This window comes from Mytilus galloprovincialis, chromosome 2 (assembly GCF_965363235.1).
Source record: "Mytilus galloprovincialis chromosome 2, xbMytGall1.hap1.1, whole genome shotgun sequence".
Taxonomy (NCBI): domain Eukaryota; kingdom Metazoa; phylum Mollusca; class Bivalvia; order Mytilida; family Mytilidae; genus Mytilus; species Mytilus galloprovincialis.
The window spans coordinates 63,863,918-63,884,116 of NC_134839.1; the positions used below are offsets into that span (position 1 = coordinate 63,863,918).

The 20,199-nt window shown below is 32.6% G+C and overlaps 1 protein-coding gene across 21 annotated transcripts; it reads left to right on the top strand.

The window, feature by feature from the left end:
• Positions 1 to 372: 372 nt before the first annotated feature.
• LOC143064105 (uncharacterized) lies at positions 373 to 18,312 on the top strand. Of its 21 annotated transcripts, XM_076236663.1 has the most exons (16): positions 373 to 583; positions 1,913 to 1,966; positions 2,278 to 2,358; positions 3,325 to 3,366; positions 7,103 to 7,144; positions 7,592 to 7,633; positions 8,725 to 8,763; positions 9,627 to 9,668; positions 10,904 to 10,945; positions 11,799 to 11,837; positions 13,148 to 13,189; positions 13,519 to 13,647; positions 14,188 to 14,322; positions 15,685 to 15,805; positions 16,784 to 16,959; positions 17,361 to 18,312. In XM_076236663.1, the coding sequence occupies exons 1-16, from the start codon at positions 412 to 414 to the stop codon at positions 18,245 to 18,247; spliced, it is 2,085 nt and encodes a 694-aa protein (XP_076092778.1). In that variant the 5' UTR covers positions 373 to 411; the 3' UTR covers positions 18,248 to 18,312. The 21 variants fall into 21 exon arrangements, with proteins under 21 accessions (XP_076092778.1, XP_076092784.1, XP_076092779.1 ...); XM_076236669.1 differs by lacking the exon at positions 13,148 to 13,189; XM_076236664.1 differs by lacking the exon at positions 11,799 to 11,837.
• Positions 18,313 to 20,199: the final 1,887 nt, after the last annotated feature.

Genomic DNA, 20,199 nt, shown 5'->3' on the forward strand with positions numbered 1-20,199 from the left:
TATGTATCAAAATGCAATAAAAAGTGATAAATCAAAAAAAACAAATCATATGAACAATAGTCCTATTTCAAGTCTGAAAGGATTTATAGTAAAAAATAACCGTTAATTCTGGCTATCTCCAAGGGTTTAAGAAAACATTAAGGATGTTTTTATAACATTTCATACTGAAAACTGTATATTGTGTATCACAAAACATTCATATCTCTAACATATGCAAGTGTTATTTTGATATATTTTCATGTCTGTGACTTAAAAAGACCCAATAACATAGTTTTGCATGTTTTTTTGATAGCGAACGGGAATGTTCCGGAAAACCTACTATCTTGCTTCCGAAGTTGGTGAAGAAGGGAGGTAACTCGTATATTGACGTTGTCATGACGTCATATGTAAACAACATGGCCGCCTCATAAGATGGGGCCATGGGTTTTAAAATTTATGATAGTTTTTAGCGTAATACTTCTTCAATATGTGAAAACTGATGTGAGTAGTGGAAATGGTGGAAGCCTGCAAGACACTGACAGAATTGATGTAAATAGCCGTCATAAGCGATCATATGGACGTTCTAAATTTAGGACAGGAAAAAGTACGACATCCCTTTTATACATTGACATTGTCAAATTCATTGTGCCATGGTGCTATACATTCGAAAGAGTAGAAAATACAAGACTGGAAGTTCGATTTAAAATTAATTATTATGATAATAATAATATGTGTTATGGTTAGCAAATCAACATGAGCTACACACGACATTATTTCGGATATACATGTATATGCATTTTATTGATCTATCGCCCTTACTCAAATAACTGACATTCCCATTGGGTTTCATCCATTCAAGTGCTACTTAGTACTTGCTCCTTCGTTGTACTTGCATGAAGGCGTCACAGCAAAAATGTAAATCAAAATAATACATTTCAAGACGTCGTGATAAGCGCCTGTGATATAAAAACACCCACACAAGTTTATATAAAAATCAAAACAGACAGCACTCTACAAAACACGACACATGAAATAAAGTTGATTAATAACCCCTCCCCATTTCCCTTTTTCCCCTTCAGACGTCAACTTCTTTTTCCCATCAACCGCCACAGTACAGTGGTCTTTGGCGCTCGGCTTTTATAGATGATTATAATTTATACAGTTGGTGTTTTTTTTTGCGTTTTAGTCTAGATTCCTTTATTAAGCAGAAAAAGCTACGATAAATAACGCGGACTTGGAAGGGGTGGTAGGGTGCCTGGGTCTCACCAATGAAGCTTTAATTAGCTATGGTTAATGCCGACTTCACATGTTCCACTCCAAACGTTTCATAGTTTTGTGGCCCCGGCCCCCCTTTTCGAACTCAGTCCTTGAACTGCATCTGAATATCTGACAGCAATATCCATGATGTGAACAAAGCGGATATTATATATGTAATGTATGTCAAAATAACTGTGATTGTCCTATATATATCACCAGGTATTTTAATATAATCAATCGATAAACGATATTTGAAATTGAATAAACATGAATTGAAATTCTCCATGTATTAGTATTTTCGTTCATGCCCAAATAAAAACAGTAAAATTATTGGAAACTTGTGAAGTAAAGATATGCTGTTAATCGACAACAGTTACAGCATGGCATCAATAACTTTGTAAAGTTTATTATATATGACAGTTCAGTACCTATAAACATGGTAAATTGGTTTCAGTAGTCCAAAGCTCAGAATGCACACTCAAAACAAAAGATAATTATTAAGAAATTACACAACTGAAAGATAAAATTCTACTTCTAGCAGCCTTTTTTGTATGTTATAAAAATGTTATAAAATGTGTTTTGATATAAACCAAAACCATATTCGGGACCGAATGTTATTTTGTGGATGTGAAAGGTATCAAAAAATGAAATTGACAAATTTTGCAAATTATTTTAGGACGAAGATACGACCCCTTAGGCAATCAACAGAAAACCAGAAACCCATTAGAAAGTAAGTGGTAATACATGTTAGAACCATCAACTACACAATCTGTACCATTAGTATTTCAGTGGCGGATCCAGAAATTTTCATAAGTGGGGCCCACTGATTGCCTATGAGGGTACCGCTTCATTCATGTTAAATGAAGTTTTAGTGATTCCCTATATAATCAACCAAATGTTTACCACAAAAGGGGGATGCGGCCCCCCTGACCCCTCTAAAACCGCCTCTGTACTTTTCTCTATCACTGTAATGCGATTATTATTTAAAAGTTTGTTGTTGTGGAGGATACATTATTATATGATTTTTTTGTTGTATTTTAGATCGATTACCTGTCGAACCGTGGTATTATAATACTGAACTATCAGGAAGACCATTAGCTTCCAGTAATCAGGAAAGACGGGGTGAGTAGGAAGTGAATACATTCTGACCTGGTGCAAACTGAGATTAAACTCTTGCCCAAGATTAGATCAATTGAAGTTCTACCCAACACATAGGTGGAAATTAATTTATTGTATGCAAAAGTAAAACTGAATACACACCAGCACCGGCGGATCCTGGGTTTCTGGTGTTGGAACGGGTTTTTTTTTTTACAATAAATGCTCCAGAGTCCAGGGGCAAAATAAAGGGCCCAAATAAGCATTTCTTTTATTTTTTTTCGCACAATAACTTTAGTATAAGTAAATAGAAATTTATAAAATTTAAACACAATGTTTATGACCACAAAAGGAAGATTGGGATTGATTTTTTGGAGATTTGGTCCCAACAGTTAAGGAATTAGGGACCAAAAGAGTCAACATTTATTATGATTATTAAACTTTGTTTGTTTTCACCAAAAATTGAATATATGGTGTTGTTGATATACTAGATTTTTGATATTTGGGCCCGTTATCAAATTGGTCCACATTGAGGTCTAAAGGGTCCAAAATTGAACTTTATTTGATTTCATCAAAAATTGAAACTTTGGGCTCTTTGATATACCGAATCTAACCATGTATTTAGATTTTGGATATTGGACCATAAAAGGTAAATGTCCAATTTAAAATTTTGAGGTTCTTAGACCACATTCATTCTGTGTCAGAAACCTATGCTGTGTCAACTATTTAATCACAATCCAAATTCAGAGCTGTATCAAGCTTACGTGTTGTGTCCATACTTGCCCTAAGTAACTGTCAGGGTTCGACATCTGCGGTCGTATCAAGCTGCGCCCTGCGGAGCATTTTATTTGAGTTACTATAAATTCGGACTTAAACTTTAACAAGTTAGGTAGGCTGAAATCATACTACTATTTCATTCTTTCGAATTTTAACTATTGTCCAGTTATTTGGCACTAATATACTCGATATTAAAATTCAAAAATATAATTTTAGATATTAATAAACAGCACTATAACCGAGAGTCAGAACTACAAGGTATGTATTGAGATCGTTTTTCTATAATGCTGCACACATCTTGAATGAGCTGCCTATCCATTGACAGGTATTGTTGAATGAAAACATTTTTTGACCAATTAAAAAAAATGGTACAAAGATGGTTTTCAAATAACAGCTAATGCCAGTGCATGGCATACATATAAGTGCCTTTATGTCTTTATTTTGTTAGACTTTTAAATTCGTTTAGCTTTTTTTACTTGTTTTTATCTGCTGTACTTATCATTAAAATGTTTGCTATGTTTAAGATATACTTGGTTTTGCATACTGTGCTTATAACTTTAACATGCCATCAATGGTATCTTACCATGCACGTTTACTGCATGTTTAAAATTGTGTTGTTTTCATGATATTTGTAAATGTGTATATAGTTTGTCAATTTGAAAAGATCACTAGAGCTTGTTTTTATGTAGCTATTGAATATCAACTTAAATTGAAACTTTGAATGAGGAATTTTAAAACTATGTTCCTTACGTCATGGATAAAAAAAAATGCTTGGTAGACATTAATGAGACAGCAACTCAACGACGAAAATAGTCATCTTGAGGTCAGCTACTTTAAAGGCCTTTGTTAAAACATTAATATTTATCCAATGAATATGCCAAAATCTAAGTTAATCTGTTCGAATTTTAAAAGGTTGAGGTGAAACAAGATCTACAGTAACAACCCCCCAAAATTACATTAAACTTTAACACATAACTAAAGACAATAACTGATTTTCTTGTGAAGAACAACTTAAACTTCTTGAAATAACTATAGATTCGGACTTAAACTATAACTTTCATGTATCTGAAATAAGTAATAAGGCTTCAAGAGAATTAGATATTCTAAAACGAAGGTTAATAGTATACTGTTCATTTATTCTTTCGAATTTTAACTATTGTCCAGGAATTTGGCACTTCTGTAGCGGAAATCTTTTTTTAGATAAAAAAAAATTGAAGAAAGAGCTCTTAGATTTATCTATGAAAATTAAGAAGTCCATATAAAAAAATCTTTGAAAATAAGAATGAAAACTACGGCATCTATTAACCAATAAAAAATGGAACAAACATGGGATCTAGTGCAGTGCATGCATAAAGTAATTTAATGCTTGTGCTTTATTTTTGAATTTTGTTTGAGTGTTAACTTCGTTTAGCTTTTTTATACATTTTATTTGAATCATATGCTTTTCTTATCTTTCTTAGTGAACAGTCCACGGAAGATTCAACATCTGTACAAATTCCAAAAATGACATTAAATATTAAATCACAACTAAAGACAAAACCGTTTATGTTCCTTAGAACATACACATGAACAAATGACCAGTTAAGAACTCGTTTTTGGCATCCCTGCTTTGCCTTCTTAAATCTTAATCAGAGAGAAATGTTAAAAACTAAAAGTGAGAAAGAAAAAAAAAACCACTCCACTCTATAGCTCTATGAGTTACCGAGTTTGGAATAATTAAGAAAATCACAAGAATTAGGGCAATAATAATAATCACAGTCAATGCAGTAGTAAAGAATGTCCACAGTTTCTTTGAGCAAGTTCAGAACACTTTAAATTGATATAGGAAGATGTGGTATTAGGGCCAATGAGACAACTCTCCATCTAAGTCACAATTTATAAAAGTAAACTATTATAGGTCAAGGTACGGTCTTCAACACGGAGCATAGGCTCACACCGAACAGCAAGCTATAAAGGGCCCCAAAGTGTAAAACCATTCAAACGGGAAAACTAACGGTCTAATCTATAACAAAATCGAGAAACACTAATGAACCACATAGACAGACGACAACCACTGAACATCAGATTTCTGACTTATGACAGGTGCAAACAATTGCAACGGGATTTAACGTTTAAATGGTACCAAACCTTCTCCCTTTTCCGAAACAGTAGTGTAACATCACAACATAGAATATCGGTTTATTTTGTACTTCGAAATTCATTGCTTGTACATCGGAATTCATACATACCTACTGTCAGTTATCAATTCACAATTTTTTTTAAACATGAGCAACACGACGGATGCCACATGTGGAGCAGAACCTGGTCACCCTTCTGGCACCCTGAGTTCACCCCCAGTTTTCGGTGGGGTTCGTGTTGCTAAGTCTTTAGTTTTCTATGTTGTCTTGTGTACTATTATTTGTCTTGTTTGTCTTTTTTTTTTAAATTTTTTAGCCATGGCGTTGTTAGTTTATTTTCCATTTATGAATGTGACTATCCGTCTGGTAACTTTCGCCCCTCCCTTGTTAACTAAATGATTGTTTCATAAATTTTAGATAACGTTTTCTTTGGGTTTTTTTAATCAGCTGCCTGATATTGTGGGATAAAAGTTCACTTTCAACTAGCTTTCAGTATATTTATGCATAGCTGACAGCACTCTTAGAGTCAGATAAGTATATTTTGTATCTTCATCTTTAGTATAAGTAAGTTTCTTGTGTACTTCGTGCTGATCGGATGACTCGAGCCAATTCCGATTGATTTTAAAATTGTTCTTATTTTGTGCTGTTTAACTACTGTCCCAAACTACGGAAGGGGGTGAGTGCGATCTAATAGGTTTGACCCCTCCAAATTTGTGTGCCCTTGTCTCAAGTTAGGAGTCTGTATTTAGTAGAAGTCGTTCGATGCTGTCCGTCATATTTGCTTTTCGTTTATTGTTTAATCATATATCAGACTGTTGTTTCTTCATGTTTTGATCATTTCCCATTTAGTCATGTCTGAGCCTAAACAGCTGACTATACGGTACTGGTTTTGTCCATTGTTAAAAACAGCACGCTTACCTATGATTGTTTATATCCGGTTCATTTGCTCTCTCTATTTTATGTTAAGTGTGTGCAATAGTTCACAGTGCTTCCTCTATGACATCGTTTCCGTAACGACCTGATTCAACACATTCCTGATGACATCTTTTTTGTATCAGGTTAAACTCTAGTGTTGCGTAAGGGAAAACAGAGAATGTCATACACCACACGATTGAAGCATCGTCCATTCACATCTCATGACTAATGCTTCTTCGCCAACAAATACTTGAAAGCAAGCATTACACGTGTCGTAAAATAAGCCATCGTCGATTTCTTTCGGACAGCAAGCGTTTGAATACTCCGTGCTAAAAAAAAAATTAAGTTCAGAAAACACGTTTTAGCACAATGCACAGGGCAAACTTTTACGTTTTTTTGTTGTTTTGCTTTCGTTGTGTCAGTTAAAACCACATGACAGTGTTGTAATGGTTTGCGAAAAGAGGATACAGTAAGTGATTTAAACTTTGAACGAATTATTAAGCTCATGCTATGTCTAAGGTTTGAGGAACGTCCTTAGTCCAATTCTAGCTCTTCTAGTCACACAACACAGCAATACAGTAGTCATATATTAGTAAATTATATTAATTAGTGAAAAAAGGCACCAAGACAATTAGATATATTATAAAACGAATAAGATATTATTTATACAGGTTACGTAGGTTAAAAGCAAACTATTCATATATTCTTTCGAATTTTGACTATTGTCCTGAACTTTGCCACTACTGTAGCGATATTTTTTTTTTATCAAGAAATAACTCTATGATTCATCTATGAAGATAAAGAATGTTCACATGAAAAAAGCTAGAAAAGTCAAAATTACCTTCTTAAAAAATAAGAATCAAAAACTACTGCAATGGTAAACTTGGAATATTGAATCACAAAACCAGTTATTTTAATTTATATGATTTAATTGATATTAAAATTCAAAAGTATAATTTTAGATAATAATCAACAGCAATATCCCCTGCAGCCAGAACCACAAGGTATGGATTGAGATCGTTTCGCTATACTAATGCACAAACCTGGAATGAGCTATTTAACCATTGTTGAAAGGAAACATCTGTTGACCAATTAATCAATTGTTACAAACATGGGATCTAAATAACAGCTCCTGCCAGTGCAGTGCATGCATATAGTGCCGTTATATATATTTTTTTATTTGACTGTTAAATTCATATAGCTTTTTTAGTTGCTTTTATCTCTTGTGCTTATCATTCTAACATGTGTTCTGTTTTGAGATTCATCATGATTACTTTGTTTTAACAACTCTTCTATTCGATTCATCTATGAAGATAAAGAATGCTCATATGAAAACTTCTAGAAAAGTCTAAATTACATTCTTTTGGAAAATTTAGAACAATTGTTCTCTAAATGAGTCCAAGTTATTTACTTGATTTGAATGGTATTACAATTCAAAAGTATAATTTTAGAAAATAATCAACAGCAATACCCCCAACAGCCAGAACCACAAGGTATGGATTTCGCTATACTACTGCACAAATCTGGAATGAGCTATCTAACCATTGTTGAATGGAAACATCTGTTGACCAATTAATCAATTGGTACAAACATTGGATCCAAATAACAGTTCATGCCAGTGCAGTGCATGCATATTGTGCCTTTACATGTTTTTTATTTGACTGCTATATTCGTTCAGCTTTTTTATTTGCTTTTATCTGCCTGTGCTTATCATTCTAACTTGTGTTATGGTTTGAAATTTACTTTTTTTTTGCATACTAAGCTTTAAACTTTTATATGTCATCTATGGTTTCTTACCATGCACTATGTACTATATTTAAAATTGCGTACTTTTCATGACTTTTGTAGATGGGTAATCTTTTTATGTAATGGTCTACAAAAGGGCATACGCGACAAAGATCTAAACTTTGAACGAACCATTAAGTTCATGTTATGACTAAGGTTTTAGAATCGCCGTTATAACCCATCCTAGCTTTTCTGACCACACAACACAGCAATATAATTATCTTTTACAATCAGAGGCGGATTTAGAGGGGGGGGCCCAGGGGGCCCGGGCCCCCCCTTTTTGGGAAAAAATTTGGTTGCTTATATAGGGAATCACTGAAGCGTGACTGGAGTGGGCCCCCTCTTAGGTCAGTCAGTGGGCCCCCACTTATGAAAATTTCTGGATCCGCCACTGACAATAATGTCACAAGTTTTACCTTTTTTGCCATAATACAAAAATATGTATGTCTGAGTTGTTCAGAGGTCGTATGCATAAGTTGCTTTACATCATTTAAACAAACTATTCTTTAAACTTGAAAAAAAAACCCAGCTTGTTCTGACATTTTTACTATTGTCCAATGATTGGCACTAATATAGCGATTAAATATTCTTTTAAAATGAAAAAAAAAATCAAAAAAGAGCTCTTAGATTCGTCTATGAAGATTATGATAGTTCATAAGAAAAACTGCTGGAAAAGGTAAAATAACCTTCTTTCAAAAAAAGAATGAAACTATTGCAACAGAAAAATTTAGAATTATTCACAAAAACTGTCCAATCTTCATGATTTGATTGATATTAAAATGAAAGAGTATAATTGTAGATAACAGGAAACAGTTTTCCCGAGAGTCAGTTCCACCAGGTACGTGTTCAGATCTTTCGTCAATATAACCTAACAGGTCCATATACTAAAATATAACGTATTGACTGAGATAAAGTTGTAAATTTTATTTTACATATGTAAATAATGTATTAGGAAAATTGCTTTCAATGTTCTTTCTGTGTATTTTTAAATTGTATTTTGCAAGAATTATAACATGTTATTGAAAACATCAATAATTTTTAACAACTTCATAGCTTGTTGCATTAGATTTCTTGTACTCTTAACTTCTGCATTTAGCATAAATTTCTTTTTATATTCAGTGATAAACTTGCTAACTTTCTTTTTGTCTGCTGCGGCGCTTCTTCTGTGGTTGTTTTGTGTGACGTCATGACGTCAGAAATCTAAATTTTAGCAAGATTTTCTTATATCGACCACCAATATACATATAAATAGAAACATATCGTCAATATACGTCAAAATAAAAGCAAGGCTATGAATACGTAAAATAACCTTTAAAAAACATGATAGTAATATCTGTTTTAACTATTGATCATTAATTGTATAAAGTTGTATATTGTTAGCGTCTCATAAGTCAGTATTTATGGCTGGATATTGATTGTGTAAATATTATAATTGTTGTATATGTTTTATGGCAATCAATATGTGACACTTTAATAAACAAATGTATTATTATTATTTATTTAATATCCAATTAAATAGTAGAATGCTACACCATATGCAATATATTTTGTTATTCAGTACTGTCGATTTGAAAAGTACACTAGAGCTGGTGCAGAATAATGATAAAAACTAGTGCAACGGAAAATATAGAATAATTCTCAAAAATAGCCCAAGTTATCAACAGCATTTAATTGATATTAAAATTTAAAGTATAATTTTAGATAATAACCAACAGCAACATCCCCGACAGTCAGAGCTACAAGGTATGGGTCGTTTCGCTATAATGCTGCACAAATCTGGAATGAGCTGCCTAACCATTGTTGAATGGAAACATCTTTTGACCAATCAAAAAAAATTGGTACACACATGGAATCAAAATAACAGCTCATGCGAGTGCAGTGCATGCATAATGTGCCTTTATAAAAAACAATCTGTTAAATTCGTTTAGCTTTTTAAGTTGCATGTATCTGCTGTGCTTGTCATTCTTACTTGTGCTATGTTTCAGATATACTTTATACTATGCTTTCAACTTTTATATGTCATATATGGTATCTTACCATGCACTGTGCACTGTAAGTTCAAAACTGCGTTGTTTATAATGATTTTTGATAATGTGCATATATTTTGTTTAATCAGTCAATTTAAAAAGGTCACTAGAGCGTGTGTTTATGTAGTTTATAGTGAATACGGACTTTGAATAATACTTTGAATGAGGAAATAACTTTGTTCCGTTACATGGATAAAAGAAATGTTTGTTGGACATCCATGAGACAGCAACCAAACAGTTATCTCGAGGCCAGCTTCTTTAAAGGTCTTCGTTAAAACACCAATGTTTACCTTATGAATATATATATATCATGTTCTAAGTAAATCGCTTCGAGTTCAAGAGGTTGAGGAGAAACTGAACAGTCTACCAAAGATCTAACATCCATACCAACCTCCCCCTTTTTATTGTTAACAATAGTTTGAATAAATCTTCATGTCCTTTGGTCACAAAAAAGAGAAAATAGTGGTGACCCTATGCCTGAAGTGGATGAAAAAGTATTTGTTCTACTATGGTTTGCACCGGTCCCATCTGCCTGATTAATACAGATTTACAGTAGCAATATGAAAAAAAAATTACATTAAAAACATTAAAAGATAACCAAAGCCAATAACTGATTTTCTTGTGAAGAAGATGTGAATTTTCTTGAAATAACTAAAGATACGGAGCTACTATTTATACAGGTTACGTAGGTAAAAGCAAACTATTCATATATTCTTTCGAATTTTGACTATTGTCCGGAACTTTGACACTACTGTACTATAGTGATTATTTTTTTTTCTCAAGAAATAACTATGATTCATCTCATCTATGAAGATAAAGAATGTTCATACCTTCTTAAAAAATAAAAATAAAAAACTATTGCAATGGTAAACTTGGAATAATGATTCACAAAACCAGTTATTTCAATTTACATGATTTGATTGATATTAAAATTCAAAAGTATAATTTTAGATAATAATCAACAGCAATATACCCTGCAGCCAGAACCACAAGGTATGGATTGAGATCGTTTCGCTATACTGCTGCACAAATCTGGAATGAGCTATCTAACCATTGTTGAATGGAAACATCTTTTGATCAATTACTCAATTGTTACAAACATGGGATCCAAAAAACAGCTCCTGCCAGTGCAGTGCATGCATATAGTGCCTTTACATATTTTTTTATTTGACTGCTAAATTTGTTTAGCTTTTTTATTTGCTTTTATCTGCTGTGCTTATCATTCTAACTTGTGTTATGTTTTAAGATTTACTTTTTTTTTGCATAGTAAGCTTTAAACTTTTATGTCATCTATGGTATCTTACCATGCACTGTGCACTATATTAAGAATTGCGTGCATTTCATGACTTTTGTATGTGTGTAATCTTTTTATGTAATGGGTTACAAAAGGGCATACACGACAGTGATCTAAACTTTGAACGTACCATTAAGTTCATGTTATGACTAAGGTTTTAGGAACGCCGTTATAACCCATCCTAGTTTTTCTGATCACACAACACAGCAATATAATTATCTTTTACAATAATGTCACAAGTTTTACCTTTTTTACCATAATACAAAAATATGTATGTCTGAGTTGTTCAGAGGTCGTATGCATAAGTTGCTTTATATCATTTAAACATGCTCGTCTTGAAACTTAAAAAAAATCTTATGCTGACATTATAACTATGGTCAAATAATTGGCACTACTGTAGCGATAAGAGATTCTTTTTGAAATGGAAGAGAATCAAGAAAGTTCATTTGGAAAAATTGCTTGAAAAGTCCAAATGACCTTTAAAAACACTATTGCAATGGAAAGTGGAGAATAATTTACATATTGATATTATATTAAAAAGTGTCATTTTAGATGATAGGAAACAGCACACCCGAGAGTCAGAACCACCAGGTAGGTGTTCATATCGTTTAGCTATAATACTACACACATCTGGAATGAGCTACCTAATCATTGCCGAATGGAAAAATCTATTGACCAATTAAAAAATTGGAATCCGATCATGCAAGTGTAGTGCATGCACATAGTGATTTTATACTTTTCTTTTTCACTTTTTTTTTTTATGTTTGACTGTTTTTGTTTAGATTTTTAAAATTTTTATTATAAGCTGTTATTATCATACTAATAACATTAACGGTACCAATTTTCCTGCACCATATGCACATTTCGACAATACATGTCTCTTCAGTGATGCTCGTGGCCAAAATATTTGAAATCCAAAGCTTATATAAAAGAGTAAATGCTATAAGTTGTATTATGTTTTAAGATATACTTTATTTCAATACTGTGCTTTTTACTTTTATATGCCATCCATGGTATCTTACCATGCACTGTATGTTTAAAATTGCGTTTCATGGGATTTTTATGTGTGTATACATTTTGTTATTCAGTCCATTTGTTAAGGTCACTAGAGCTTGTAGTTTTGTAGTTTATTGAATATCGACTTTAAATAAAACTTAGAATGAGTTTTTTGCTGTGTTCCTTGCATGAAAAAAAGTGTTGGTTGGACATGAATGAGGCAGAAACCCAACGTCGAAAACCGTCATCTCGAGATCAGCTCATTTGAAGGTCTTCGTTAAAACAACAATGTATACCAAGCTCTAAGTAAATCAATTCGTCTTCGGGTTGAAAAAAGTTGTGATGAAAAAAACATAACCAAAGACAATAACTGATTTTCTTTTGAAGAACATGTTTAACTTCTTGGAATAACTATATATCTAAAAATATATGTAAAAAGGCATCAAGAGAATTAGATATTTTAAGTATGCTGACAGCATACTATTCATTCATTCTTTCGAATTTCAACCATTGTCCAATAATTTGGCACTACTGTAGCATAACTAAATCTTTTAAAATGAGAAAAAAAAATGAAGAAAGAGCTCTTCAAGATTTAAAGATTTTATTGTACACTCTGACAGTTTGCACTGAAGTGGTATAATAACAGAACAAAATTGAAATAACACATATACAGGTCAATTTGATATAAGCCATCAAACACACCGTCACATACGGTTGTTTGACACGTGATTCATCTATGAAGATAAAAATAGGTATATGATAACTGATAGAAAAGGCAAATTTATTTTTTTAAAAACAGAAGAATAAAAATTATTGCAACAGACACATTTAGAATAATTCACAAAAAAAGTCCAAGTTATTTTCACGCTTTAATTGATAATAAAATTTAAAAAGTGTCATTTTAGATAACAGGAAACAGCACAACAACCGAGAGTCAGAATCACTAGGTAGGTGTTCCTATCTGTTCTCTATAATACTGCACACATCTGGAATAAGCGGCCTAACCATTGTATAATAAAAACATCTGAACTTTTTCAGACGTTGAAAGCACAAGTTTCTTTACAACATTCCAAAAAAAAACTTGTCTTGAAACTTGAAAAAAAACCCAGCTAGCTTATTCTGACATTTATCCGTCTGATGGCATTTCTTTCAGGAGTTACTTGAATATAAATGAAAAGCAATTCTTTTAAAACATTTCATCTGATTTTTATGTCACCCGACTATTATAAGAGTCCCATCTTTTAAAATACAAAATAGCAATTATTACTTTTTTCAGGCGCTATTGGGGATCCCTGTATAACCAAGCCTTGTGCAAATCGTGGCACGTGTAAATGGACACCAGGCAAAACCCCGGATTTTAAATGTAAATGTGCACTCGGTTATAAAGGAAAGGTGTGCCAGGACTGTAAGTAAATATTTGAATGGTTGAGGTAAACATAATCTCCTTCGTTTTTTTTTTCTTTTTTACTATACTAGTTCGTTGATTATTATAAAAAAAATCATACATAGCATATAAGAACATGTGGTCTGCTCTATGGTCGGGTTGTTGTCTTTTTGACACATTGCCTATTCTTATTCTCAATTTTAAAGTTCTGTTGTAATTATGAAATTTTAGGAAAAAGTGGGGCATCGATCCATTACTTTAAAAAAAAGGGGGGCACATTAAATTAAGTGGTGGTGAAACGTAGACATATGGTACATATTCCAAAAGACTCTTAATCACCCCTAGTTTTGGTGGGGTTCGTGTTGTTTATTCTTTAGTTTTCTATGTTGTGTCATGTGTACTATTGTTTTTCTGTTTGTCTTTTTTATTTTTAGCCATGGCGTTGTCAGTTTGTTTTGGATTTATGAGTTTGACTGTCCCTTTGGTATCTTTCGTCCCTCTTTTAATCTTATAGAGGAAACTTAAAAATAATCTAACATTATTTTAATTGTTTAACGCCAGCTGTCCCTGAGTGCGAATCCCAGCCATGCAATGATAAAGGCTCCTGTGTTTCAACTCCTAAGGGATTTATATGTCTATGTACAGATGACTTTCATGGAACTTATTGTGAAGACAAGACAATGAAAAACAAAACAGGTAATTCAGTGGGAAAACATTTCAACTATACAAGTCAAACTTATTATGTAGTCCTTTTATTTATAAAATGAGAAAAAAATATTTGAATATAAGAGAAACGTGGACAGGGAAAGAAGCTTCTATATGAAGGATTAGGCATGTACATGCATATTCATTAAAGATAATTACTGACTTTTCAGAATTATGTGTATGTTTTATAAGTTGTGAAATACTGGACATTTATTTTCCTTCTCTTGTCTTCAAAAAAGTTCCAAAAAGTCTACAGGATATCGGGAAAACGTCATTTAGTAGGGACAGAGTACACATTAGAAACCAGAATGCTGGCTAGAACAACAATAAATCACATGGAATCAGATCTACAACTATCTCTAGAAATACAAGAGAAGTATATATATATATATTACGAAAACGGAGCTAGAATTATAATATGCACCTATTAATTTTAGCAGCTTATAGAAATTTGCATTTTCAAACTACAAATTGTCAATCTGATAAAACAGTTAATTTCTGTGGATAGTTGTAGGTTTGAGTCCATGTTTAAAATATGACAGCATAGTGTAGCATTTCAACCCTCAGGATAAAACATATTCATCAACGCCGAAATTATGACAACATTTTACTAGGTTCATTAGTAAGTGATCTTCTAAGTCACTAGTCTATGAACTATAAATTACAGATCCTGCATCAAAGCTAACCATACAAAGTAAAATAGGTAAAGCAAGTTTAATTTCACTGGATGTAGCTAAAATTAGAAATCTGAAAAGAAAAGTGAACGCAGCGCTGATCTTTTATGAATTTATGATACCTCAATTTGCATTTTCAATCTTTAATATTGAAAAAAAAACCAGATCATATGTTCACGCTTCGCTTACTTACAAGGTTGCAAGGCGTGGATAAAGGGTTTATATTTCATCTATATTGGGACCGTTTGAAATAAAGCTAGAGGTAGAATATTCCTATATTATTATTTTTTAGAATTTCCTTAACTTTATTAATTTAATTTTGAATGTAACGGGTCTTCTGATTGGCTGACGTTGTTTTATGTTTATCAGCTCATTGACACAATTTTGTCATGTGACCGTGACGTCATCAACGTTTTTTCATGGTTTACTTTGGTTTAAAATGGAATTTAGAATTAAATTATAAGAACTGACTAATATTTTTTTGTCTATTTGAAATAACATAAAAAATGTGGTGCAAACTTTAAAATAACCCGCTACACGTGTTATTCAGTGTGCACCACATTTTTATCTTATTTCTTCATAGACAGAAAAAATATTACAGTCATATCGTAAATAGATACAATTTTTGGGCAATATCCTTACTGATAAATATAACACTATTGTCTTTATTTTATTTCAGTTCTTATTATCACTCCAGAAGAATTTTACGAGGCTGAAATAGGCCTTGGTATCTTCGGTGGACTTGTTGTGGTGATCATTGTTATTCTAGTCATACATTTTATTCGTGTTAACAAAAGAAGGTATAGTATATAACTTAACTTGAGCTATATTCCATTTTCATTTAGATAACTAAAGAAGGTATAGTATATAACTTAACTTGAGCTATATTCCATTTTCATTTAGATAACTATTTATTCATGACTGAAATTTTAGGGCCAGTTTTATAATGGAGGTCTAAATAGGGGATGGCATGTGTCTTTATTTCTTAGGCAATACAAACATTTCTTGTATTTTTTAATTTAGTTAATTTTTCTATATTCTTTTTGTTTTAGCACCCTGTTTTTATTGAAAGATTTTCTTTTTCTCTGTGCCTTTATTTCTTTTTTTGTAAAACCTAATCCAAAACCTCTACTCATATATACTAGTACACAAAAGTGAGCAAATGAAAAAGAAACTGAAATGTGTTTTTTTTTTCTTTTGAATAGATAGCTGCTAGTTATTATCATCTTAAATCCGATTTCTCAAAAATTTATATTGAGAATGTTGCTAGTATATGGCTTTTTCATTTTTATATACCATTATCTTCAAACATATTAGTGAAAGATGGATTTTATTTGTTGAGAGTTGAATCAGCTAAGACATTTTACCATATTTTAATATTTTTGTCGAGTTATTTCTGATCAGTTTTATAAGAGAGGACAAAAGATACAAAATAGACAATCAAACTTACGAGTCGAAAATAAACTGACAACGCCATGGCAACAAAGAAAGAGACCATAACAAACAACAGTATACAATACACAGTATAAATAGAAATGTAGACACCGAGCCTCACAGAAATGCTGAATGAAAATAAACTGTGTAATGTTTCCACACACTTTGTGAGGTCGCTGATATTTTCAACAGATATCTTAAATATACATGTATGATATGTCAGGATTATTTGCCACTCGACACTAAGCAAACAGATAAAACTACTTCAGTCATTTGAGTGACACTATATATATGTCTCTGATTTTTTCAACACAGCATACATAAAGCGGTATATTTCATTTCAGAGAAGATATGGTAGTTCAGTACAAGCGTCTGTTGTTAGAGGAAGAAACACCTCCACCTTTACCTCCTGGAATGTTAGAAGTCAGTAATTTATTATGCTATGAAGTTTTCTGCTTTGCCTGTCCCAAATGGTCAGAATCACTCACAAAATACGCCTCTAAAGAAGGTTTACAGAAAGGTAATTTACGATTGAAAGTAAAATGTTAGAAATAACTTGGTTAGTCATTCCACTTTTAATAAAAGTTACACAGAGAAATACTTGTATATTACAGCGTTTTAATCTTAATTAGAACAGACAAATTTGTAACTAAATGTGTATAAACTTGTAAAGAAGCTGCATGATGTCGAGATTGAGAAATGCATGTCTGAAACAATGGAAACAAAAAAAAATGACTAGAAAGGCAGAGATTAGGTCGTTTAAAAAAAATAATACCGGGTATTGAATTTTAATTAGCATCACATTATACAGGAGTTGAAACTTGATATATTTTATAGGTACTTGGCACTTAAACCTTTGTCCATGTATCTCTCTGTAGCATATCTGCGTAAATTCATTCATTATCAGTATTTATTTTTTAGCATCCAGTAAAATGGAAGAGGAACCATTGATGAGTAGACAACGTTTCCCAAGCATAAAGAAATCACTGGACAGTGTATGGAGAGGTTCATATGAAGAGCAGAAACCTAAATATCGCACATCGAGAGATAAACCACAATCATTAGTTTATCCAAAACAATATAGTGCAACAAAACCAAAAAGTTTTGCTTCACTGCCAATGCAAATGAGTCACCTAGACCAACAATACTCGTGGCTTCCGAAAAAATACGACCGATCGGCGGTCATCGTACAACAACCAGAAGAAATTGTCAACATTGAACAAGTTCCATCACAAGAAAGTCTTTTGAGCAGACAATCATCCCGTGTATTACCGCGAATACAGTCTCGAATGTCACCAAGGTCACCGGCAAGGTCAAACAAGTCATTCAAAAAAAGGTCTAGTTTGGAAAGACCTTGGTCTTATGATATCGATCCACATCTGATCCAATCGAGGCGGAAAGCACTCCACCATCATTCAGGTCAAGAAACATCGGATGAAATAGCAGATTTGTATGACAGAATTACGGACAGCAGACACGAAATGCGATCGCACCATAACCAACATTTAGAAAATGTACCAAGTGAATATAGACCACAACATTATGACCAAAGTTTAGAACAAATGGAAAGTGAATATCGACGACTTAGCAGAAGACAATCTCCAAACAGAAGAAGTTCATCATCTTCTAACCGCCATTATATGCAAAATCCACCACCGCCACCACCGCACATCTCGCGAGATTCCGGTATTGACCGGAAATATGGATCGTCTTTAATTCGAAGACTTTCATCAAAGTTCGACCAGGGGCAATATATACCGCCTGCTCCTCCGATTCCACCACCTCCGCCATTCTATTCTGATAATTGACGGTATTAGAAGATTATCATTCTTGTCTAAATCAAGTGAATAAAATGTATTTCATAAATAAAAAAGTTTGTAAACTCAGTAAACTAAATAGTTACAAATGAAATTTAGTGGCAAGGTTCCTGTGTGAAATTAGCTGCCATGCATTTTGTAGCTAGACACAATAACAAATCATAAACGCTTTTTCCAGATAAGTCGATCAGTCTTATACTCACTTATTTTAAAGAAGTTATACGCTGATGAGTACAAATCAAAATACATTGACATATTGCAATTTGATATTGTTCGTGGCAGAATAAGACTTTTCATGAGGTTTTTCCTCGTTCTCATAACATAGTTATGTTGTAAGAAAAACATTATACCACCATATTATCATTTATCTAAAAATAAGGAGGCGTTGGGTATATATCAACGAGAGGAATAGAGCAATACAAAAACACATCTTTTAAGGTGTTCAACAATATATAGGTTCGTAAACAATATTTCAAGTTTACTAAAAAAAAATTAAAATAAATAAACAAACAAAGAGGGATAAATAAAGGCAGCAGTAGTATACCGGTGTTTAAAAGTCATAAATACTTTTAAAAGAAAACAAATCCTGGTTACAAACTAAAACCGAGAGAAACACATCAACCTTAAGAGGAAAACAAAGGAACAACAGGACCACTGAAGTGCAACAAAAAAAAAACAAACGCCAACATACATAGAAACGAACTTTTTGATAACAACTGCCATATTAATAAAATTGAGAATGGAAATGGGGAATGTGCCAAAGAGACAACAACCCGACCATAGAAAAAAACAACAGCAGAAGGTCACCAACAGGTCTTCAATATAGCGAGAAATACCCGCATCCGGAGGCGTCCTTCAGCTGGCCCCTAAACAAATACTAGTTCAGTGATAATGAACGCCATACTAATTTCCAAATTGTACACAAGAAACTAAAATTAAAATAATACAAGACTAACAAAGGCCAGAGGCTCCTGACTTGGGACAGGCGTAAAAATGCGGCGGGGTTAAACATGTTTATGAGATCTCAACCCTCCCCTATACCTTTAGCCAATGTAGAAAAGTAAACGCATAATAATACGCATATTTAAAATTCAGTTCAAGATAAGTCCGAGTCTGATGTCAGAAGATGTAACCAAAGAAAATAAACAAAATGACAATAATACATAAATAACAACAGAAATACTAGCAGTTAACCGACATGCCAGCTCAAAACTTCAATTAAACTGATTGAAAGATTATGATTTCATCATATGAATATCAGGCACAATCCTTCCCGTTATGGGTTTAGTATCGTACCATCATAACATATATGAGAAGAACATAACCCGTAACATCCCAACAACTGTTTTTTTTTTAATAAATGTGTTTACTACCGATGCAAAGACCCTATAAGGTGTCAGATCACCAATTACTCCCTCCAATTTAGAACGTATGTAAAAGTAGCCCTACTCTGACACAAAATAGTGCTTTTGATGTCCTTGTTTTCTTAAACTAACCAACAAATTTGCAGAAATGAAACTTTTGGTAAAAGAGAAATATATCTAGATCATTTTGAGCCAAAATTTACTTGTCTATGAGTTTGCATTAAAAATTGAGGATTAATGCGCTCCATAGTATACTAATTTTAGATTTCCAGAAAACCAGGTTTTTTTTTTTTTTGGAGTACCTCTGTTTGAAGGTCAGTTATTTTGTTAGAAGGCTTTAAAGGTATGGTGAAAATTGACATGTAGAAAGCTGATATATGTACAATTAAGGATATACCTGGTTTCTATGAAGTTAAATTTAAGGTAAAATATTTAGAAAGCTGTGAAAATTGCAAAATTTGGTTGAACAGATAGGGATTTTTAATTGGTGGTCTGACACCTATAAGTGAATCAATATTAACGCCAAAATATGCAATCTTTAATGACCTGACAACAGTATCGTAACTATATCCCTTCTTA